Raw genomic sequence first — 25,356 nt, forward strand, 5'->3', positions numbered from 1 at the left:
AGTGTATATTACTGTGGGACTTTGAATGTCACTGTCTTATTTTTGGTTAAAATAACATTATTTATATCATAGAAAATGGAGATAAAAACAGAAGCCGATGATGTGGATGAAGGGGTACCATTAAGAAACGGAACCAGTGAGCACTCAAGCAAATGGACTTCACCAAAAATTCGGAAGAAAATCAAATCAGTACTCAGTTTCTCACACAGGGCCAATAGTACTTAGTTTAGATTTTAAAACATTATAATTTAAGTCCAAAATGTATATAGAGACATTTATTTATTTATATTTTCACATAAAAACTGTTATTTAATGTACTTTTTTAAAGTACTTTTTCCCCAAAATATTAGTCCGCTATACTAGGCTAGTTTCTAAATTAAAAAAAAACTCGATTTTTTTAAAACATTTAAAATTTAATTCATTGTATATTTCATTATTAATTTAAAGCTTTTAGAAAATTTGATTTATGTCTGTTAGATCTGATAGAAAAAAATATTGTATTAGGATTAGAGATTTTAAAAAGATGTCAGATATATTTACTTATAATATGTACCTATATGTCTTTTTAGTGTTAGTTTAGGTAGTATAGAACTATTTAGTTTATCTTAAAATGATATATGTGATCGATGTCAAATTAAAATTCATGGTAGTTTGAAACATAAAAAACAAACAAGGATTCTATGAATATTAAATAAATATAATATATTTTACTACTTTGTTTTATTTTAATAGAGGGCATGTAATAGAATGCTGTAACCACATATCTAAAATAATTTCTGATTAAACCCAAGTAGCATTTGGACGTTATCTAACGTCGGGTATACGTCGCGTTCAATAAACCCGACGTCGGGTACCAACGTCGGTTAGACCGCCTGACGACCCTTATTTGCACCTAAATGGGGAATACAGATTCGGGTCGCCTCGACGTCGGTATCTGACCTAATAGGGAATGTAATTCTACCAATTACCAACGTCATATTACGTTGGATTTTAGTTACTTAAAATTCGTCGCTAAGCACTTACGTTACGTTTGGTTTCATATTCGCTACCAAGAATACATAAAAACCTAACCAAACTGCCTAATTACAAATGGTTTTATAATCACTCCTCGAATAGAACTATAAGTGCCTATCTAATTTCATATTATAATAATTCTGAATCATTAATCCAGACATCAGTTTTGTCAACGGAAGTCACTTTTTTGATATATCTGATTAAAATACTCCGGAAAACAACGAGCGCCTTCAAAAGTAGATAGATTTATGAAATAAAAATATCTATAAAAAAGTAACTCGCAAAATATTTTTTTTTTATTTTCTAGCTGGTTTAATCATAAAACAGTACTGTGGTTCCCCCGAAACTCAACCTTATCAATATTATTCTACTAGAAATCGGAATGGAATATAAATTTTAAAAACAAAAAACGATTTTAAAATGGCTGACAATCGGATACTTGTTAAGAATGGCGGATTTCTGTGTCCGACTTTGAATAAGAAGACTAAGGATGGAGCATATCAAAAATCTTAGGTACACCGCGATGGGCCTCAAATATGGCCGACTTAAATTCCGGTTTATCAGTGCCATTCTAATTTTATTTAAAAAATGTAAAACTATGATGTAGGGTAGACGTGGGGTAGACTCAATAATTTGTTATTTTATTTTATGTTGTGAACAAATGTTGGTAGTTATTAAAATTGTTATAAAAATATATAATTCTAATAAAAATAGATAAGTTATAATAAGTATTTATTAACACAAACATCCGATACGCTACTGAAGCAGGTAAGTCAAATTAACGTATCAAAATTCTTTGACATCTGATCTTTGACAAGTAGTAAATAAAAGCTAAAATGCAAGAAAAATATATAATTTAATTAATTTAAGTGAATTTCATAAATGATCGGTTTACTACACGTATGTATATTCTATAGTCACTTGCTAGCGAAAAGTTGTTCCATTATTTCACTCAATTTTTGCCGAGATCTACCGCACGCTACACAACCAACTATTTTAGAGTCTTTTTCGATAAATCGCGATAGTGTCACTGTTAATTTAAGTTCTGCCACAAGATTTACTACCATTATACAACTATCAGTAGTAGAATACATAATAAATAACATAAAATAAGCTCCGTAAAGACTGACAAATCCACAAAATTTCAAATCAAATTCAAATGTGTCAAATGAATCGTCAAACAGAACTGTCAAGGATCCCCACCCTAGAGTGCTTTTTCCGCCCACCATGCACGAATACATGGATAGCGTTATGCTCCTTCCTTAGTCTTCTTATTCAAAGGTGTCCGACTTAATATGAACTACCAATATACCAATTCCGACCGGGTCTCCAACATTAGTCGTCTCACACGACCGAAGTCATCAAACCGGACGACTGGCAATCGTATTATGACGTATATAATTCCAACGTACGCCACGTAACCTCACTTTGCGTATCAGTGATTTGTGGATTTGTTCAACTATATTTTAGTTTTTTTCTCCTTAAAAAAAATGGGCAGCCACTTTTTTAAGCCTAACCTCACATGTGGGAGGAGGATGGGGTCTGCTGGTTTCGTAAGCTAAAAAATGAAATTAAGATGCACCAGTGTAATGCAGCATCTCTTCCGGATAAAAAACATTTATGGGTGGAGGCAAGACATCACTACTACTATTATTATTTTGCAAAAGCCTCGTCCTCTTTCTGTAAAATGTAGATGAATGTCTAAATGCCATTTTAGTGTTTTTCAGGTATAATAAAAAAATTAAGTTTGTTTACAAAAACTTTTTATTAGGTTATGTTCATGATATTCATTAGGTCGCAAATGCTACTTAATGGGTTGTATTTACGGACGTGTTTACGATTATCAGTGAGACGTATCCTATTCGGACAACGGATAGACGTCGGGCTAGTTCAAGTATATGTACGTCGTACGGCAAGCAAACGTGGGAACGACGTTGGGAAATTAATAAAAATGGTACGTTGTTATTTTGTACGTCGACAGATCGTTGGATTTACCGACTCCGATCAAACGACGTCGCCTTTAATAGGAAAGCGACGTCAGCGGTCGTATCACCAGCACCCGACCTAAATTTCCACAAAGTCTGACGACGCGTCAGGTCAGATTTAGTTCGAAGTCAGATAGATGTTACTTGGATAGTTGCCAGCACGGTATAGGCAACAGGTGCCAGCACGAGTATTAAACCGCCCAATTATAAAATTCATTTAGAGTTAGCTAATTATGTTTTTAATCGGGCATTTTAATATTTATTTATTACATGTTTGTCAAAAATAATGTCAACTTTGTAGAGTTTACTTAGTTGTTAGGTTAGGTTAGGTTGCTGGTGATTGGGATCCTGTTTGATCGCTCACTCGGAGGCTTTTGGCCCATTACGATGCCTCTCTTGTACCAAACTTTGTTGTTTTTTTGCTTTTACGTTTATAATTTTTGTGTCAGTATTACAAAAAAAAAAGATTTAGAAAAGAAATCGATAGAAATAAGACATGAAGGTAATTGATAATATTTATTATGGCAGTACTAAATGAGATTTTTTACAATATATAATTCATTAGAATCACTGATATTTGTATAACTTTTTTTTAGCCTAAGGTTTATTCTACTATAATATTAAATAAACTACAGTGAATTTTCACTAACAACCTTATAAAAATAATTCAGATTTATTGGAGCAGTCTGGTTGACTTACGTTTTTATATGCAAAAGAATATAAGGTCTAAATCTAGGATTATTAAGAAGTCGTAAAAATAAAAAGCGCAAAAAGATTATTTGGTGAACGATTTTTAAAAAGTTTCATCAGATAGTATCTCCTCTTTTTCATTTTGCAAACACGAACCAAATAATTTAGTACAAAATGATTTAAATTTTAAAGTGAAATTGAGCTAAAAATGTTTTGATACTATCCAACAAAATAGACCTACAATATAAATAGTATTCTTGTTAAGTATACTAATTATTTTCATCTAAAAGATCTTTCTATTCCAATGACTTAGTTTAAATTGTTAATGTGGCGTTTAGAAGACTCTCTTCCACAGCCCTCTTGTATCTCAAATATCTCGCAGCTGAGGTCCCTCTATTCAAATGGCACTGACTCAGAGCATCTCCTTGGTATCCAGTGGGACAAGTACAAACGGCCAAATGGTTTCTCGGATTGCATTCAGCATTGACACCACACTGACCAACGCACGGATTCTGACAACTAAAAATATAGCAACAATTTAGTACTATATTTTTATATTGGTATATAAATACAGCAAAATTATATTTTGTTAAAAACTTTTATACTTACGTATATTCTATACAAGCTTTGTTGTTGGGACAATCGGAATCATTGATACATTCTCCTCTTTGACATCCTGCTACAGGGTTGCCAATATAACCAGTATGACAGAAGCAAACTGGACGCTCCTTGGATGGATTCCTTGTTTCAAAGCCGGGTTCACAGTACGCGTTAGCTCCGCAAGGGTTGGGCTCACAAAGATCACCTTTAATGAAAAGAGATTTATCATATCAGAACTTATTTTATTGTACCATATGATCCAGTTGGCTTAGTAATAAAGCAAATAAAATAGAAAAAGAATATACTCTCTCATTACTACTAGCAAACTATGTGTCCCAGTTATCACATTTTCGAATAGTTATAAGATAACCAAGATACGAAGGGGGTCGAAAAACGCAACATTTTAAAATTCGACCTATACAAGGTGTCTCAGAAATAAATGCAGATATTTTAAGGGGTGGTTAGATCTGATCAAAAGAAACATCTTTTCCCTTTACCATTTTCAAAATAAATTAAAAATAACCAATTATTTAACTTACTAACTAATTTTAAAAAATAATGTCAACATTCAGAACCGCTGGCGATAAGCGGCTATGAAGAGATTTTCACGAGGATTTTCAGCTTATTCGACGCCCTGTGTTGCCAGATAGTCAAAAGAAGTGTATGCTATAATTAGTGAAATCTGAAATCCCTGGATGAGTTGTTGTGTGTCGTTCGTATACGGTTTAAGCTTGATTTTCATGCATCCGTTATACGTTGATACGATGATCAGACGCGACGGTGCTCTGATTGGTCATAGCGTTTTCGCGCCACTTTTCATCCGTAAATATTTTACTTCAGCCCGTCAACGGACCCGTTCATACGATAACGGACGTTTTACACTTTTTTGGCAAATTTAATCTAACCTTAATAAAAATATTAGTAAAATAGCAAAATCGTTATTGAAACGAAAATATAAAATGACACCAACCTATATCCGATAAACGGAGGCATGAAAATGCAATAAATTTAAAAGCTGCGTTATTTTCTAACCAATCAAAGTCTTTAAATTCTACCAATAAAATTAATATCGTATCAACGTATCGTCGGACAACGGATGCATGAAAATCAAGCTTTATTTGTCTGATATTGGCAATGTTCCGAATAGTGAATTCTGATAAACCACGTTGGTATTCATTTATGTATTTTGATCTCAATATATGTATATAATATGCGCATATATAGTGCATTATTTATTAAATTTAGTTCTAAATAAAACTATTTTGCTGTATAACCATGATTTTCGTAAACCTCATAAGAATAATTTTACACAGTTTAGTTCTCATTGTAAGGGTAAGTACAAGTAAAATATTTAAAAGAATGTTTTTTTATTGAAACTACTTCGTAATATGGCAATGTTAAAAGTTATTTTTTAAGTAGGTATAGTTAAAAATAAATATGAAAATGTGGTATACGTAAAAATATTTAACGTTTGTTTCTAGAATTGTTAGTCATAGACAGTGAAATGATTAGAATTAATACTCGTAATTTTTTGTGTACAAATTTAAAATTACAATGAATAATGTAGGAGGTGGCAACACTGCAAGGTTTAGATACATCGTAGATAAATCTCAGGCGAATAAACAAGTGGCACTAAAAAGTTTTTTATAATTTCCCGGAAAATGTCAAGAAAGATACAAAATATTTTTTTTTTCGCAAAAAAACTTCTATAGGCTTGTTTCTGGGACCGAAATATACTACCAGGTAAAATATCTGCATTTATTTCTGGGACACTCTGTATATCAGGAACTAAGAAGGTTAAATGTATCATCCTTAGTTTTATAATACAAGTAGCACGTAATGTAAAACCCCTATCTTCATGCCTCTACACATGAATGAGAAACCTTGTAAAATACACGAAAATGGGACAACCTGTTCAAGATGATAAATACTTACGTGCTTCGAACAAGCGGCAGTGAACAAACGGATCACCGGTTCTGTCTTTGGGACAAGAACAGACTGGGGTAAGGCCTCTAAGTTCACAATTGGCGTTAGTACCGCAGACCCCATCGCAAGGATTCTTGCAAATGCCGTAGAAACAAGCAGGACGACCGGCAGGACAGTCTACGTCACCGTAACATTCGGGTTTGCAGGAAAGACGTGGGTTTCCAAAGTAATTCTGAAAATAATTATTGTATACAGTATGTCCTCGGATCATCTTTACTAGTCGAAACACTTTTTATTATTAACTTTTTGAGAAAATTGCATTCTCTACAACATTTTTGCTTGTTCTAAAATGCTTAAAGTATAAATATTTTCGATAAGTATTATCACTTTTTCCGTCATAGTAAAATAAATCAATTTTGTGTTTCTTTAATATTTTAGTATAGGAAAGTTAATCGAAATTAACAAAACCCGCAGAATACACCATGAATACACCGAGATAAAACCACATATCAAAGATAAAAACGAAATAATATTATAGAAACGTATGTTGATTTTTAGAAACTTTGGACCATATCTTTGGCACTTTTAAAAATTCAGCCTTATTTTCAAATGTTTTTTATTTTTCTCTAAAACGCTATAGAAATTTGGAAAAGTATAAAGGATTAACCATTTTAGCTAAAAAAATTATAAAGACTGCATTTTCCTTAAAATGTTAATAATAAAAAAAATCTTGTAAAGAGCATAAGGAGACATACTGTATATCAAGTTTTAAAAACTAAGAACATGCAAACTTATGCAAATAATCTATAGATTCCCACAAATAGACGCAAAAAAATATTATCAGATATACCAGATGTATATCTTTCAAAGTTTTGTATCTCTATATTATTTAATTTTAATTATTTTTTTATTGAAATTTAAAATTCTGATATATAAAAAAGTAAAAAGTAAAAAAAAAATAAGTAACTTGATATGACTTATAGAAAAATGTAACTTCAAAGTAGTATTTTAACCTTGGGACAGGTGCAGATGGCTTGGTGGTTTCTTATTTGACAGTCAGCATTCTCTCCACATTGAGACGAACAAGGATTTTGACATTTAAAATCGATACAAGCGTTATTTCCACCACATTCTCCATCACTTTCACATTCGTGGCGACAGCCAGCTATTGGAGAACCTTGGAATCCTAGAAATGTATTAAATAGTAAGAGAAATAGAGAACAAAATGTATTAGGTTCAGCCAACATACCTGGTAAGCATTTGCAAGTTGGCACTCCATTCACAACTTCGCAGTTAGTGTTGGGTCCACAAGGACTTGGATGACATAATTCGGCTAAAATTTATTCGTGAAGTGAATGTCATTTAAATATACAGAGTAATCTGAAGGATTTGTATTAAATTCTGTCCCTTTGTGGAGATAAGTATGGCGACACTATCTAACTTTAACTAATGTGATTATCAAAAAAAAACTATTGCTATAGGAAAGGCCACAGCTTTTTTAAATAAGCTAAATTTAATTTTCATATGTTAGCTTCAGAGATATCAATTTTGTATTATTTATCAAGAATAATATTCTTGGTATTTTACTCTTCATTACTTTATGTAATTATGGTCTTTACTTGAATGTATATTTTATTTCTGTTACTCAAGAGAAGTTATTAAAAATTTAAGCTCAAGCAAAACTCTTCAAACTCAAACACAACTTGTACTTACAGGGATCAAATCTTCTGCAACTACTGAAAGGATTTCCTGTATATCCAGGTGGGCAACTACAAACAGGAACATGATTTCTTGTTTGGCAGTCAGCGTTAATGCCACAAGTTCCTGCACAAGGGTCGATGCATCTACCATTTTTGCAGGTTAGATGTCCTCTACATTCACCTTCAGAAAGACACTCCGATCTAAAAAAATAGGAATGTCGTAATGTACCTATTAAAAGTTCCTTCATTATTGCAGAATTTTTGGCACTGATATTCTTTTTGCATTCAATTATTCTTTATTTATTGCGATTCTGTATATAATATTAATAATATTATTCTGCGTCTTCCAATATCCAGTCTTCTTTCTTTACAGTTATTTTACTAGCCTCGTTTTTTCCCCTTTTTTTCTTCTTCCTTTTTTCCTTTATTTTCTTTCTTTCTTAATTCAGTGCCAACTTTTCCTTAATTGTATTTTCTCTAAGTATCTATTCCAATATTTGCTTTCGTAATATTTCTAGTATCATTCTTTGGACTTCAAAACCTGTTATTTATTGGTTGACAAGAAAAAATACAGATCGAAATAAATAATATTTGGATGCAAACAGGACCGAGTGCAAACAATTTTAATCTATAGTGATCAATAGGGAAACCCAAATATGCAAAGTGCATATTTTGCATATTAAACGTATTTTTGACAAGAGATTTGCATATTTCGCAAAAAAAAGAATGTTTTGCATAAAATATGAATATATCAAAATATTATAAAATTTAGGAACTAAAGGAATGGGTAAAACAATTATTTAGGTATTCGACTTTAACTACCTACCTAAAAAATCCAAAATTTTACTATTTTTATTTGAAACAGTCAATAACCCTTTTTTATTGGATTTTCTTTACTGGAACTGTTCGGAAGCAAAAATCGTACATTCTTACAAATGAAGATGGAGACATTGTGTTGGATATTAAAGATCAATTGACTCTATGGGAACAATACATCGAAACTCTTTTCAACGACCAAAAAGAAGAAATCACTACCAGCACTAACAATGAAATGGGGCCATCTATTTTAAAGGAAGTGGCAATAAAATCAGCCAAAGATGGGAAAGCGCCTGGCCCTGACGATCTACCTGCAGATGCGCTCGAGTTGATTGAAGAACAACACTTAGGTACTATAACTTCTCTATTTAATAAGATCTACGAAACAGGGATGATACCAAAGGAATGGCTCCAGTCGACGTTTGTCACAATTCCAAAGAAGCATAATGCCAAAAAATGTGAAGAACACCGCACGATCAGTATTATGAGTCACACACTTAAGATCTTTCTCAAAGTCATCCACCGCAGGATTTACTGAAAATTAGAAGAATATATAGCAGATACTCAGTTTGGCTTTAGAAATGGTTTCGGTACTAGGGAGGCTTTGTTTGCCTACCATGTCTTAATGCAGCGATGCCTTCAATCAAAATGTATATGCCAATCAAAATCAATCAAAATGTATATGCCTGCTTTATTGACTATATAATAAAGCATTTGATAAAGTAAGACACAAGCAACTAACAGAAGCGTTAGAACAAAAAAATCTCGATACAAGAGATATACAAATAATAGTAAAACTGTACCTCAATCAAAGTGCGCCTGTTCGCGTCCAATCTGAACTGACGAGAGCAGTGAATATCAAACGAGGAGTTAGACAGGGATGTGTTCTATCACCACTCCTTTTCAACATCTACTCAGAGGAAATCTCTAACAAAGCCCTCGAAAATGATGCTGGTGGAATACTAGTTAACGGTATACCACTGAACAATTTGCGCTACGCGGACGATACAGTCCTTCTCGCTGAAAACATGCAAAACCTTCAGAATATGTTAAATAACGTCATCACAACTAGTCGAGAATATGGTCTGACACTCAATGTTAAAAGACCAAATACATGATGGTCACTAAAAGTGGAGTACCCAATGAACATCTGTACGCGGAAGGCGAGGAGCTCAAAAGAGTAGAGAGGTATGACTACCTGGGTACAAGTGTCGACTGCAGAGCGGGGATTATTGTTCAGAAATAAAGATTCGCATTGAAAAGACCCGTGCATCCTTTCTGAAGATTAAGAAGCTGCTCTGTAGTCGCGATTTGAGCCTAGATCTGAGAACTCGTATGCTCAAATGTTATATATTCTCAGTTCTTTTGTATGGTATGGAAGCTTGGACCCTCAACGAGCTTTGCGAGCGGAAACTGGAGGCCTTCGAGATGTGGACATACCGTAGGATGTTGAAAATACCATGGACAGAACATGTAACCAACCTGGAAGTTCTGAGAAGGGCGTAGAGATCCTCAAGGAAGTGAAAAAAGAAAATTGCAATATCTCGGCCATATCATGAGAGTTCCAAGGTATGAGATAAACCATAATCCAGGGAAAAATTGTAGGAAAAAGGTCTGTTGGAAGTAGAAGAATATCCTAGCTCAGAAACCTGCGAAAATGGTTTAATGTCACGTCATCTGACCTATTTAGGGGCGCAGCTTCCAAGGTCAAAATAGCAATGATGATAACCAACCTCCGATATGGAGACGGTACATAAAGAAGAAGAAAGAATTGGATTTTCTAATATTTAAGAAAATGTACTAAAGATATGATAAAGGCATGGTGAAAATATATTTCTAAATAAAATCATTCAAGACCACAATGTCAATTAGTGTTAAACTGCCTATAAATAACTAAATAACTGCTGACAAGTAGTTTCCGTTGGATTAACGCAGCAGTGTTTACAAAAAATAACTATTTTATTTTGTAGATTTTCTTGCAGTGGCGAAATACCTATATAGGATTTTTTTGGAGTGCCTATAAATATTTTAATTTTATGCAAATATTCCCAGCTTCTATTCCCAGCTTCTAAGTGACTGACATACTGATTAATCATGATTTTGCTCAAACCACTCTACGTAAGAAGCTCAATTTTGGCATACAGGTTGATTCTAGGGTGTAGAGGTTCGATAAGAAGGGATTTTTCAAAATTCCAGTTCCAAGAGGGTGAAACCACCCCTCAAATATTACAATACAAAAAACGCTTATATATTTTATTTTGTTTTTTTACATATTTTAAGATTTTTTGAAAATGTATACAGGGTGTTTCGAAAAATCTGGTCATTGATTAATCACGATCCTGCTTAAAGCGCTTGACGTAAAAAGCTGATTTTTGGAAAACAGATTGACTTTGGGGTGTAGAGGTTCGATAAGAAGGGATTTTTCGAAACTCGAATTCTAAGGGGGTGAAACTATACCTCAAATATTAAAATATTTTTTATTTAAAAACCGGTAAGTTTTTCGGGAAAACTCTTAAATACATATATTTTATTTTGTTGTTTTACATATTTTAAGATTTTTTATAAATTTATACAGGGTGTTTCATAAAATCATTGAGTAATCACGATTCTCCTTAAACTGCTTGATGTAAAAAAGCTGATTTTTGGCAAACGGATTGACTGTGGGGTGTAGAGGTTCGATAAGGAGGGGTTTCTCGAATCTCAAATTCCAAGAGGGTGAAAATGCCCCTCAAATATTGCAATATTTGTTATTTAAAAAACGGTTAGTCTTTCGGGAAAACGCTTGAACAAGCATAATTTATTTGTTTTTTTTACATATTTTGAAATTTTTAAAAAAATCATACAGGGTGTTCCAAAAAGTTGTGTAATTTCTTAACCACGATTCTGCTTAAACTTTTCGAAAGTCAAATTCCAACGAGATGAAACTACCCGTCAAATATTACCAAGTTATATAATAATATCGCCATATTGTTTTTTCTCATGCTGACATAAATGTTAGAAAATTTTATCCAGTTTGTATGTTAATGGAAATTCTTGCTTTGCTTTATCATCACAATTACAAATGATTAATTCGACGCGAACGAAGTCGCTGGTACACGCTAGTAAGGTAATAAGGTAATAAGTATATAATGCCCAACTAACACTCTTTGTTTTATAATGGTAATGGTTACGTTTCGATAACCTACTTAATAAAACCTAAGAGCCTATCAATTGTTCGTGAAACGTTTTCGTTACCCTTATAACACCCCTATAGCACTTAATTGGAGAATCTTATAAAGGTAACGGTGACCAAATTTTAGTGCCTTATAAAACCTTTGACGTGACCTTTACTCTCCATTTATTGGTAACTAAGATGTTGTCTTTACCTTTATAAACCATAAATAAGTTTTATAGCGGCAAGGAATACATTTTCGTTACCGCTTTAAAACCTTTATATTCCTTTTTTATAGTGTTTATAAACACCAAAATAAAAAAACGCCCCTTTTAAGTTCATCTCTTTCTACAACGTTTGTTTGCAATATATTCTATTTCAAGTTCTTGTCATTATTATTCTGCTTGTACTTTAAAGTTGACAGCAATGGATTTCTTTGATGAAAATGGCGTGTTATAATAATTACCATAACAACTTAAACACTCTGTAAGAATTCTATGAGGACTAAATTTTATTGGCACGGAAGATTTATCCAGTAATATTAACATTTTACTCTTCTTAAAACTAAATCGCCCCCGATTAGAACTCAAATATAATTTATTTTGTAAAAACCAAAAAATTAAAATTACGTCTCATGATTTGTTTTTTTTGCAAATAAGCTGCGCAACATTTCTTAACCCCATGCTTTTGAAAAAATACGTCTTAAAGCTTCGGTAATATTGCTTAAAATGCAATATTCTTCTTTTTTGTGTAAGTACAACAACACGAACATAAAATGGCCGCCTTATAAAAGGACGTCATGTTCGCCATTTCGCCTTTTAAAAACCTCTAGTTTTATATGGGCCTTAAAGTAATCATCCACACTTTAAAAACTCTTATAACACTTCCCTAGGTGTCTTATGGGAATTTTGCTCTTGCAATAAAACCTTAGGTGCTTTTGTGATGCTTAATAGTTTTATAAGTTACCAAAAAGGTATTTATAGAAACTTGACCATTGACCATAACCCCACTTTTTGTTTCGGGCGTTTTGGCTTTTGCAAAACAATTTTTTAATCAAAATAATTAAAACAAAGCCCTTCAGTGCACTTCAAAATTGTCCAAACAACAGAGGATGGAAAATCAACACCGTCTTTGACCAAATTTCCCTGATATCTATACATTCTTCTAAAGGTCCTTTACCCCTTTCTTCATCGGTGGCAGTCGATTCAGTCGAAGTATTTGGCAATGTATCTTCTTGAGGAACGTCTAAGTTTTGTTAATTTTTAGTAGTTGTGGGTGGTGTGCTTCCCAAAATATTTTTACGGGTTTTAACGCACTTTCTATAAAAACTGCTACTGTATTTAATTTTTTCCAACTTTTTCTTTCTTCTTCCATCTTTGATTTACAAAAGCAAAACAGGAACATAAAACATAACCTAACCTTAAAAATATAGCGCCCCCTATTCTACACATGAAAGGAGTTGCTACTGAGCCTATAAGTTTTATAAAATCTTTAGGTTTTGTAGTAGCTGTAGAATGTTTATTAGGTGCCTTAGGATTTATAAGGGTTTTACGAAGTAAGCTATAAAACTCCAAGAGTAAAAGTTTTATAATAAGGTTTTTAAGAACGCTATAAAACCCTTTTAAAAAAACCTTAAGTAACCAATACCAAAAGTTTTATAAATAAGGTAACGAAAACATTTTGGATGCAATATTTTAAAACTTCAAGTATTTTGGTATTTTTTCGAGGTGTTACAAAACTTTTAACACCAATAGTGTTCTTATATGACTTTACACACTCTTATAGATGTTAAGGTTCCTTATAAACCTCTTATAAATACCCGTTACCTTTTAATAAAACTTTAGGCTCCGAAAAATGTTACTTGGGTGAGACACTATTTTTTTATATATATGTATATGTTGAACACTTGCATATGTTTTGAAAAATTGCATATTTGGGTTTGACTAGTTGTGTTAACCCTACGAATAATAAACGTTCATGTTGCTGTAAGTAAGTATTACCTGGTACATGTGTGCAGAGGGTCTCCAGAGTATCCTCTAAAACATGAACAAACTGGTCGCCCTCCAATGACGGAACATTGAGCGTTCTGACCACATGTGTTTGCGGTACATGTTGTGACTTGCATAGCTGTAAATATATTATTATATTAAAAAAATGGTTTTCAGTAGAAAAATTTAAAGAAAATTGCATTACGTCAATATTCTTGTGACAATTTACATAATTTGTACAATTTTTGATGTTAAAAGCTACATAACATAGATTATGTTAATTTGTATTTTGAATACCTACTTGTTACAATAATTGAGGGTTAGAACCTTTGGTGTTACAACAGCAAAATAGTTGTGTTTTGGTTTGGTTTGCCAGCAGCCAGAGTAACAGTCTCTCATTTTTTAAACAAAATTTCAATAGAAGCTCAAAACCTGATTTGATACGTAGCATGCCAATGCTACGACTAATAATAAAGTCGGGAGGCTGGTTATGATTAGGCTGTGATAGTAGATCGTATTTTAAAATCAATTTCATTAAAGATCGCATAATTCTTGTCACAAAAATATTGACATTTGTCAATCTAATAATGATTAAAACAAAAATATCTAAATAAGGGTTTAAATAAGACCCATTTAGATATCTTTCGATTAAAACGTGATATTATTTTAGGTTACCTCGATAGTGCGGTCAAACAATGTCGTGAAGAATGTGTACCGTGTAATAAAAAATGTAATTGTGTATTTTTTATGAAATTTACATAAATATTTTGATACGGAAGATCAAATAGATGCCATGCGAATATGAAAAACAAACAAAAAATTGTTGAATTAATCAAATGTTTTGTATTCATTACCCACACTGTTCTGCCTACAATCACAACAATCAGGAGCGGCTTATTATTGTAACAATTATAATTAAACAATCATTAAAGTGAAATAAAATTATCCACACCTCTTTATTTCTAAATAAAAAAAATAGAAATAGATTTTTTTAGATGTTGGTCATTACAAGAAGCTAAAATATGCTTTTTTTTCGAAAACCACTTTCACTTAGCTGTATATATAGCTTCTGGTATTAGAACGCCCCCATATGACTTTATATAACTTTTTATGAAACTGAAATGTATCTATTCCCAATCTAGTTCGTGTGTGTTAGTCATAGATTATATCATGTAAAAACTGAATTATATATACATTTTATGTTATTAATGTGTAAACAAAACTAGATATATGTCCAAATGTCAATCAAGGACTGTGGTGCGTAGGAATCTTGGATTAATTTGGCTTGTCCAACCGGATTTAATGTAATTAATTTTGATCGTATTTAATATCGAGAGTATGTGCAAAAAAAACATTAACAACAATTAGAAAGTTTCAATTAATTTTGAAAGAGTTTATCTATTTTAAAGTAATTTTAGGATTTATTTCATTCAGGTGATGCTGAAACTTATAGCTATCGACAAAATTATTAATTTAATTTATTTAAGTACACTGTTTTGGTGACAATCCTCAAAAATTTTAAAGGCATTTTTTCTTTTTTATAAGTTTATACTCATAATTTCATCTCATTGTAGTTCGGGGTTGGAACCTTTGGTTTTACGACATCAAAATAAAGCCACCAATTCACCGCAATACACTTTAGTTTTATCACTGAACACGTGTTTCGCTAACCATGTTAGCATCATCAGCAGACGATTAAAACTATTTTTTTTTAATTTAAACTAGCCATCTTACAGTGGCGAACAAAAGTATGGAAACATTTTATAAACCTTTAATATTGTACATAATATGTATATTATTATGTTTTTTTTTTATAAAATACTATTTTTAATTTAAGGGACGGGGTATAAAATGTCATACATTAAAAACATAAGTATACACTTAAAAATATTTAGAAAATAAATTTTTATTAAAAAAATTGGTTAACAAAAGTATGGAAACATTTCTAAAGCATACACAAAAAAAATATTATTCAATCAATAATTGAAATATTTTTTTTTACTTAGTCGGCCATCCCTTGGCTTTAATGACTGCTTGACATCTTCCCCCCATCGAGTATATTAGCTTTGCACAATAATCAATTGAAATTTTATGCCACTCTTCCTGCAAAACTACCCATAAATCTTCTCGGTTTGTGATTTGTCTTTTTCTGATTTGCTTTTCTAACTGCATTCAAAGATTTTCGATGGGATTTAAATCGGGCGATTGAGAAGGCCAATCCAAAACCCGATTTTTTTCCCTTGAAAGCCAATTCTTCACAAGTCGAGAGGTATGCTTAGGATCATTATCCTGTTGGAAAATCCATGACAAAGGCAGATCATCTTCGTATGGCAACAAGTTTTTCTCCAATATCTCAACATACTTTTGAGCATCCATACGCAAATCAATTCTGACTAATGGACCAGTACCAGATCGTCTAAAACATCCCCACACCATCAGGTTTCCTCCACCTTGTTTGACAGTTGGAATTAAATACTTCGGGTCAAATCTTTGACCAGGAGGCCTTTAAACTTTCATCTTGCCATTCTGTGGCGCTTCGTTAACAAGGGCTTTTTAACGGCGCGTCTACCATAAAGGTTCTCCTTTAGCAGGCGCCGTCTAACAGTCATGTCAGAAACGTTTACATCTGGGTATTCCTCCCTAAGTTCCTTGTTAATATCAACGGCACTTTTTTTGGGTCGCTTCTGGCTTTTCTTAAAATTATGTGGTCCATTTTTAAGGAAGTTTTTTGCGGTATTCCACTTTTAACTGCGGGATCTACAGTCCCTCTTTATAAATAACGCTTAATAATCTTACTGTACCCCTTCTGATATCCAACCGCCTAGAAATATCAATTTGCTTCACACCGTTTTGGTATAATGCAACTATCTTCTGTTTAAAGTCAGAGGCATAATACTTGCATTTCGGCATTGTATTTGGAAATGGTACTATTACACCAAGTCACTAAGGCAGACCACTAACTAAAGTAATTTTAAATAAAAATATTTAAAATGTTTCCATACTTTGTAAACAACCAAATACCAAAACACCATTATAATCGACAAAACCTTGTCAAATGTTTTTATATTTTATCAGGAAAATTCTTGAGGTTAATCAAGAATAGATAAAATACAGTGTTACCAGCAAGTGAGATATTCCTAAGAAATAGTATAAATTAAAATGTTTCCATACTTTTGTTCGCCACTGTATGTTCATCATTATGATAAGACTCATTAGGAATATATTTGTGCGTAAAGATCTTTTCTCTATAGATATCAAATTCCAGGCAATTATTAGTACCTATTTCTAATATGGGTATCTACTCTATGGGTAATGGGTATCTATGGTATTAGAAAGAAAACGATTATTTACTTTATAGAAATACGTTTGCGTTTGGTGTCAGAATGTGTGTCAAAAACGGCAAATATATCATCCACATACCTAAACCATACTCTTGAAAAATACTCAAACTGAAACTCCACTTCAAACTTTCAAACCAGCAAAAATGGAGACAGTTTTAATCATCTGTTGATGAGATGCTAATACGCTTAGCAAAATGCGAGTCTAGTGTTAAAAATAAAGAGTTTTGGTGTATTGGGGTGAAATGGTGCTTTATTTTTATTTCATTTGAGCCAAAAGTTGAGCTTAAAAGCATAATCAGCATTTTACTTCAAAATTCTCTTACTCTTCTTTTTTATTATGATTATGTAGTTTCTTATACTCTGTAGATTGCATTAATTTAATTTCTTAAAACTTAAATTAAATAAAACTTAATTCTTGTTTAACATAACAGTCGTCAGTCTTACATAAATGTCATCCATAAAAATGAAATATAAAGCAATAATTTTTACTATAACGAATTTACTAAATTCATTTCAATTTAAATGATCATTTTTATTTACTTTAATGCCAGTGATGTAGTAGAATCCCTTAAGCAGTAAAAATAAAATAAAATCATGTTTCTAAAATTCCAAACTTCAGGAATCTGAGAACTATTAAAATAATTAAAAATTCTATTGCCTTTAACCTATAAAATATTTAACTATAACCAGAATTTGCCTTGCTTTAAAAAATTTAATTACTAAATAATATTTTATGACTACAACACCAACGGAATTTTAAATTATATACAGAATGATCAGAAAGATTTGAGATGAAGCATGAGAGATTGATAATTACAACAAACTAGTAAAAGACAGAAAAGACATTCTAATAAATAAGACAACACTGGAAATAGTAGAAGAAGATATATATTTGGGACAACTAATATACAGCTCGGGATCTCTACTACCAGAAATCACAAGAAGAGGTTAGTGGGGTTAGCTGGTTAGCAGGGAGTACTTATATATTATATACAGGAAGAAACTCAAACATATTCAAACCTAGAATGTCACTTTATCTAAAGAAGAAAACATTCGACCAATTTGTACAACCAATCATGACCTATGCATGCAAAACCTGGACACTTAAAACGGACATTATATGGAAATTAGAAGTCGCACAATGCTAAAAAACGAGGAATTAATAAGACATCTAGAAGAAGACCAAACCTGAGATGGGACCATGATATTAGGAAATTAGCAGAGATAGCTTGGGCCCGCATAGCCAACAATAAGCAACAATGAGTCCAATTACAAAGAGGGTATCTAAATATGTGAGGGTGGCTACAACTTAGTTTAACTTGGTTTAATAAGCTGAGTAGTCATGGCGGCACTTGCGACAGACAGCCACTTCCGGTCCAGACACCGAAGTCCAGGAACCCAATCGGTTAAGAACATGTAAAATAGACTAATAAACAAGAATAAACAGGTTTGAATCGCTTTGAACCGCTTTTGAACTGCTTTGAACGGCTTTTTAGCGCAAAACAACAGACCTGTTCAGTTTTTGTTAAAACCCATTTATTCCTGTTTTAAAGCGGTTCAAAGCGATTCAAACCTGTTTATTCTTGTTTATTAGCCTATTTTACATGTTCTTAGCTAATTGGGTTCCTGGAATTCGGTGTCTGGACCGGAAGTAGCTGTCTGTCGCAAGTGCCGCCATGACTACAAAGCTGAAAAAATGATGATAATGATGATGAATATAACATTCACAATTAATTGAAAAAAAAACGATGACATTTTATTTGTAAAATTAAATGGTAATCTGATTGTAAAATTGCATCGTTATTTTTAGATCATGTGGTAGGTATATCAACCCATTATATGACCTATATATGGAGTAATAAAAATAACGTCATATTATAAATTCTATATTGTTCTATATCCTTGTGCATTAAGCTTACTCCTATATTAAAATCCCTTATATGTACATCACAAGATCATTCTTATTGTAGCACCTTCCTCTTAAAAAAACAACGAAAGGTCAAAAATTCTGTTAAATATGTAGGTCACGCATGAAGAACTTACTGAATTATATGATTATGAGATTTTATTTGTGCAAGTGCAACATGCAATAGTTATAAAAAATATACTGATTTATAAAAAATAGAACCTTCTCTATAGTAGCATCGATCACAATAGGGTTCGCTATCGGCATATTTGGTACTTTGAACGTATCTGTAGTAATCGCTTGACGATTGAGCTACAGTGTTGCCATATCTGTCCGTTATATAAACCTTATCGTCGTATATCGGTCTCGAATATGTGTATCTGTAATAATATGGTACAGAGCTTTTTTATTATAAATTATAAGGTAAAACATGGGGGGTGGCAGATTGATTCAAAAGGAGTGTATCAAAAAATTGAAAAAAAAATGAGAAAAGCAGAAATCTTAATGCTTCTGGTAAAAAGTCTGGAAATTTTGTTACTGAAAGATAAATATAAAAAGTAAAGATATTTTTATAAAATGGCCCTGTCAAATATATTTTTTTAACTTTTAAATATTTTTATAATGGTTTTATTCAGATAGTGAGTAATGGGATTGTTGAAGGACTACTAAAGCTACAATTTAGAATTATTTTCAAAGGATACAGAGTGTCCAAATAAATTAAAAATACCAAAGTTGCATTTTTTCAAACGAAACACCGCACACATTATTATATTTTTAGTTTCTACGATTAAAATAAAGTAAATTTGATTTGATTTTGTAAAAATGCAGTAACAATTTTAATTTTATTACCTTCGTTTCTCTGGACGTATTTAAGTTTAAAACCAAATATTGTACTGAAGTTTTTCTATTTACTAAATGTTGTGCTGCAATAATAAAAATTATACTACGTGATACAGAGTGAATAAAAATTTACATTAAATAAATACTACTTTAAAGGGCAATATCTTGTTTAATTTAAATGGATGGAATGATAAAATGGATCAGATGCACAATTTAATGGTCATTCAAATTATATTAGACCATTTTCTACCTATCTCTTCAAGTTCTCGTATAAAACGCATTTTCTTATAATTTAGATGTCACTTATCAATACACTCATGGAATATTGGCATTTTAGATATTTTTAGAGCAATAAAAAATGTACAAAATATACAGGTGCTAAAAACGATAATATTGCTAGCCCATTTGATTACAAGAAGAAAACTATTTAAATCTTTGTAAAATAGTAGGTATACCAATTAAACATACCACTGTTATTTTCTTAATTATATTTATCTTTATTTATAATCGTTGAAACTAAAAATGTAATAATATACAGGGTGTTCTATTTAAAAAAATAAAACTTTGATATTTTTTATACCTTCATCCCAGCATTCACAATTTCTGAAAATCTAATCGTATACATCGAAAAAATTCGGCATTATAATTTTGGCGAGATCGATCTCTAGACGTCATTTACTAAAAATTGACATAAAACTTGTCAAAAATCTAATTGTAGAAAGATCTAAAAATGATAAAAGATTTCCAGACACACAAATGTATTTCCAAAAAAAAATATTTATTGTCGAATTGTCAACTACGCCATTTAAATTCAATACGAAAATAAATTACAATCTTCGGCAGTAAGAGCCATTAAGAAATAAAGAAGATTACAGACGCAGTAAATGACGTCTAGGGCTTGATCTCGCCAAAATTACCATCAATTGTTACTCTCCCAGCCGTCTTTGACGCCGTTTTTTTTTTGTCGATCCTATGGTATATTACTACATTTTATTACAATAATTCAAGCACATTTATGATTTTTCCACTAATAAAAACTGAAACCAAAAATAACTACATTTCTTGAAAACAATAGTTTTAAAGGTCAATGGGTTAACCCCATAATATAAAAAACCTGTTTTATTAAATTATTTATTTACTTAAATCCTTATGTATTATAATTATATCATCTGATTAATTATGTTTTGTTTTGATAATAAAAATGGAATGTCTGAGAGATTCTTAACAGATTTTATGTTAAGCCATAAGAGAGTCTAACATTATTATTTATTTGTTTTATGAAAATTTCATTATAATATATGAAATATTTTATCCCTTATCAAAGGGAACGATACATTATCTATATTTGTTTAGGTGTCTATCGATATTAGCAGAATGGCTGTCGATTCTTTGACATACAAGAGTACATAATAAACCTCAATAAAAAAATACAAAAAGAACAAAAATATTTCATATACCTACAGACATTTTAAATTTAGCATTAATTCATTAGGTAACTATCATCAGGTAGTAATTATTAATCTGATTTTTTTCAATTCTATATTATGTTAGTTCGTCAGAATATCAACGGTTTTAATTTTTAGTGTCACTGTTTCATTTTTGATACTTGCAGTTCTCATTCTAAATGATATTTACTCTTATTCAGGGGTCAACTTTTAAACTTTCTACAGTATGTCTCTGGATCGTCTTTACAAGAGAACACATCTTTATTATTAACATATTGATGAAAATGCTCATAAAACTTTTTGCTAAAATTGCTGATCCCCTTTTTCTATACACTTCCAAATTTGCACACAATTTTTAGAGCACAGAGAAAAACATGACAATATGGTTAAAGTCCAAAAAATCAAAACGCTTAAAATATTCTTTTATATGATTATACTAATTTTGATTAATGTCATATATTATATATACAGGGTTGTTCACCACATACGATACGGAGTATTGTAGCTAAACGACTAGATTTTTACAAATTGTAAATTTTGGGTTCGTTGAAGGACTATTAGAGCTACCATTTAAAAATATGTTTACAAGATACAGAGTGTCCCAAATAACAATTTTTTCCCAATTACATTTTTAGTTTGTACGATTAAAATAAAGGTAAATTTGGTTAAGGTTTATTAAACTTAAACCTTACCGTTTTTGAAATATTTTCAATTTTGTGAAATTGCAGTATAAATGTTAAGGCTTCATTTCTCCGAGGGTATCAAAGTTTTTAATACTAAATATTTACTGAAGTTTACTTATTGATCAGTTATTTTGTTGCAATAAGAAAAACTTTACTACCTTATACAGAGTGTCTAAAAATTTATTTTAAATAATTACTAGCTTTGAACGGCAATAACTTGTTTAATTTAAATAGAACACCTTGTATATTTTATGAGAATCAGATGCACAGTTTAATTGTCTATCAAATTGTATTATTTTTTACCTATCTCTTCAAGTTTCCGTAGAAAATGCATTTTCTTGTAATTTAGAACTCATTTATCAATATACCCATGGAATACTGACATTTTAGATTATTTTTAAAGATGTACCAAATTTTCAAAGGTACAGATACTAAAATTGTCGATATCGTTCGCTTATTTAATTAAAAAATAAAAAAAAAACTTTAAATATTTGTTAAAAAGGACCAATTAATATGATTCTATTATTCAAACTACATTAATTGACTGTTTGCGTTGATTAATAATAATTGCTCCAAATACTAAAAAACTGAATTATGTATGTGTATTAGACAGTGTGGTAAAAAGTAACACCTTAAAAATTCTATTTAATTTTTTGACAAAGGCTTATTTATAACAACAGAGACGTTCATTTTCATAACTTATTATTATATTGATTTCTGATTCAAATCCAGATTTATTTAGAATAATTTATTAACGAACACAATTAAGTATGTAGTTAATTAGTATTTGGGCGGAAATACTGGTTTTATATTTAATTAATGGTATACTCTTTTATAAAGATTTAAATAGTTTTCTTTTTGCATACAAATGGGCCACTAACTACTAATATTATCGTTTTACTAAAAACGATAATATTACTAGCCTGTACATTTTGTACATTTGTTGTTTTAAAAACAATCTAAAATGTCAATATTCCATGGATATATTGATAAATGAGGTCTAAATTATAAGAAAATGCATTTTCTACGAAAACTTGAAGGAATAGGTAAGAAGTGGTGTAATACAATTTGATAGACAATTAAATTGTGCATCTGATTTTCATAAAATATACAGGGTGTTCTATTTAAATTAAATAAGTTATTGCCGTTTAAAGCTAGTAATTATTTAAAATAAATTTTTAGACACTCTGTATAAGGTAGTATAATTTTTATTATTGCAACACAATAACTGATCAATAAGTAAACTTCAGTAAATATTTAGTATTAAAATCTTTGATATCCTCGGAGAGATGAAGCCTTAAAATTTATACTGCAATTTCGCAAAATTGAAAATATTTCAAAAACGGTAAAGTTTAAGTGTAATAAACCTTAATCAAATTTACCTTTATTTTAATCGTAGAAATTAAAAATGCAATAATATACAGGGTGTTCCATTTAAAAAAATAGAACTCTGATATTTTTTATTTATTTGGGACACTCTGTATCTTATAATATTTTTAAATTGTAGCTCTAATAGTCCTTCAACGAACCCCAAACTTACAATTTGTAAAAATATCATCGTTTAGCTGCAATACTCCGTGTCGTATGTGGTGAACAACCCTGTATAATTACTGTTTATTACAAAAGCAGGCTTGTCTTATGGAGTAGGTGGTCGCTACAACAAACACTTAATGTTTTTTTTTAAATTACTAATACTTAGTAATAAGAAACGAATTGATTTTACTGCAACGACGGCGACGGCGACGTCAACCATATTCTCAATTTTACTTATTTCTGAAACGGTATAGATATTTGAATAAATAAAAACAGAATTAGTCATTTTAGAACAAGCAAAATATTGATGAATAAAGAACGGATTTTCTCAAAATGTTAGTAATAAGACGGGTTTTGCAACTTTGACGTTTGAAAAACATTACTCATTTTTATTCCAATTTTTTGTTCCATTAAAAAGATTTTTTTATTTCTGAATAAATTTACTATCAAATTTTCTTTTCGAATTCATGTTAGAATTCTTATAGAAAGCTCTGTACCTGTATGCTTGTGGAGCACTCTGGTATGTGTAATAATCGTTATACGTTGGATAATATCTGGATCCAGTGGTAAGAATACGGTAAGTTCGGTAGTTTGAAGGCTCACCTGTGACTAAATTTTGCAAACATACAGCACAAAGGGCAAATAGAACTGCGGTCTGAAGCCCCATCTAAACAGAAAAAAAAATTAAATAATTATACATATGGACGAAATTACTAAAATGAATTTAATTGATAGAAGACTTAAACAAAATAATAAAAATTAATTGTAATATGTTATTCACGCATTTTCTAATTTTAGTAATCAAAGATCTCACTTACTTTATTTTTTTATGTAAATTCACCTGTAACTATAACACACTACAACCTCTACCACTCGACTAATATACTTTGTTTACTTCACTTGTCTCATTAACTTCATTGCTACACCCCACCAAAATAGGAATCTCAAGATTTTTCAAACTTGCGCTATAGAGATCTATTGCATTATTTCATCACCGTAAATTTTAAATAATATAATACAATGTACTGTTCAATTTGCGAAGTTTGAAACTTTCGTCACAGATTGGTATTCTCTCTCTTATCCATGTTTATCACATGAAATGGAAATTTTGCGTCAAAAACGTAAATCCATTATAATTCTTAGATCGTACAATTATTTTTTTTTCTTTTTACATACGGATCACCTTCATTGCATATAAAGGATCGCACTTCCTTGTCTAATGTGCACGAATAGAAAAAGGCAAACATCGAATTTGTATTATCGGCCGAAATCGAACAATACGGATCGCCGACTGTCAGAGTTGTCGTTAAATTTTAACGAATCCGATAGTTTCCCGTAAATTTTTCGAAGAGGATTTTTATCAATTTTTGATATTTTTATGGGATTTTCTGTGTTTATTTAGTTATTTGTGACTTAATTTGTGCCTAAAATGCCGTCCCGTGTTAGTGAAAAAGAACAACGGCTCATATTAAAAGTTATCGAGTATTTCAAACTCCAAAAGGATACTGGAAAACCCCCTTTACCTGTGTCGGCTGTTTACGATGTAATTGGACAACTACCGAGTTAATATTTTGTAACTAAATCAAAATATTCACGTGTTTCATAGAGAGCATCGGAGGCTTTAGAAATTTCATGCTCGACTGTACCAAGAATGATTTCCAGAGAAATGGTGAAAGATAAAGAACAAAAAGCAGCAAACAAGCCACAACATTCGTTGGTCCCGTGGAATTCCTGCTTA

General features: G+C 31.2%; 2 protein-coding genes across 4 annotated transcripts in view; one reads left to right on the top strand and one right to left on the bottom strand.

Moving 5' to 3' along the window:
- Nucleotides 1-659, top strand: part of LOC115878505 (transient receptor potential cation channel subfamily A member 1-like) — a 127,886-nt gene extending 127,227 nt beyond the window's left edge. The window contains 1 exon segment of the mRNA XM_030895041.1: nt 73-659. Within this exon segment, the coding sequence (XP_030750901.1) occupies nt 73-225 (153 nt within the window). The 3' untranslated portion in view covers nt 226-659.
- Nucleotides 660-3,500: 2,841 nt separating this feature from the next.
- LOC115878508 (neurogenic locus notch homolog protein 1) lies at nt 3,501-24,546 on the bottom strand. Of its 3 annotated transcripts, none has more exons than XM_030895044.1 (10): nt 24,437-24,546; nt 24,116-24,285; nt 19,340-19,497; nt 13,883-14,009; nt 7,929-8,116; nt 7,465-7,548; nt 7,229-7,401; nt 6,225-6,447; nt 4,299-4,494; nt 3,501-4,208 (listed from the first exon to the last, which is right to left on the bottom strand). In XM_030895044.1, exons 2-10 carry the CDS (start codon nt 24,283-24,285, stop codon nt 4,004-4,006), a joined length of 1,524 nt encoding a protein of 507 aa, XP_030750904.1. In that variant the 5' UTR covers nt 24,437-24,546; the 3' UTR covers nt 3,501-4,003. The 3 variants fall into 3 exon arrangements, with proteins under 3 accessions (XP_030750904.1, XP_030750905.1, XP_030750910.1); XM_030895045.1 differs by having other exon boundaries at nt 24,222-24,285; nt 24,437-24,536; XM_030895050.1 differs by lacking the exon at nt 19,340-19,497 and having other exon boundaries at nt 24,222-24,285; nt 24,437-24,536.
- Between the last annotated feature and the right edge of the window lie 810 nt (nt 24,547-25,356).

This window comes from Sitophilus oryzae, unplaced genomic scaffold, assembly GCF_002938485.1.
Source record: "Sitophilus oryzae breed Bouriz unplaced genomic scaffold, Soryzae_2.0 scaffold_1062_pilon_pilon, whole genome shotgun sequence".
NCBI lineage: Eukaryota > Metazoa > Arthropoda > Insecta > Coleoptera > Curculionidae > Sitophilus > Sitophilus oryzae.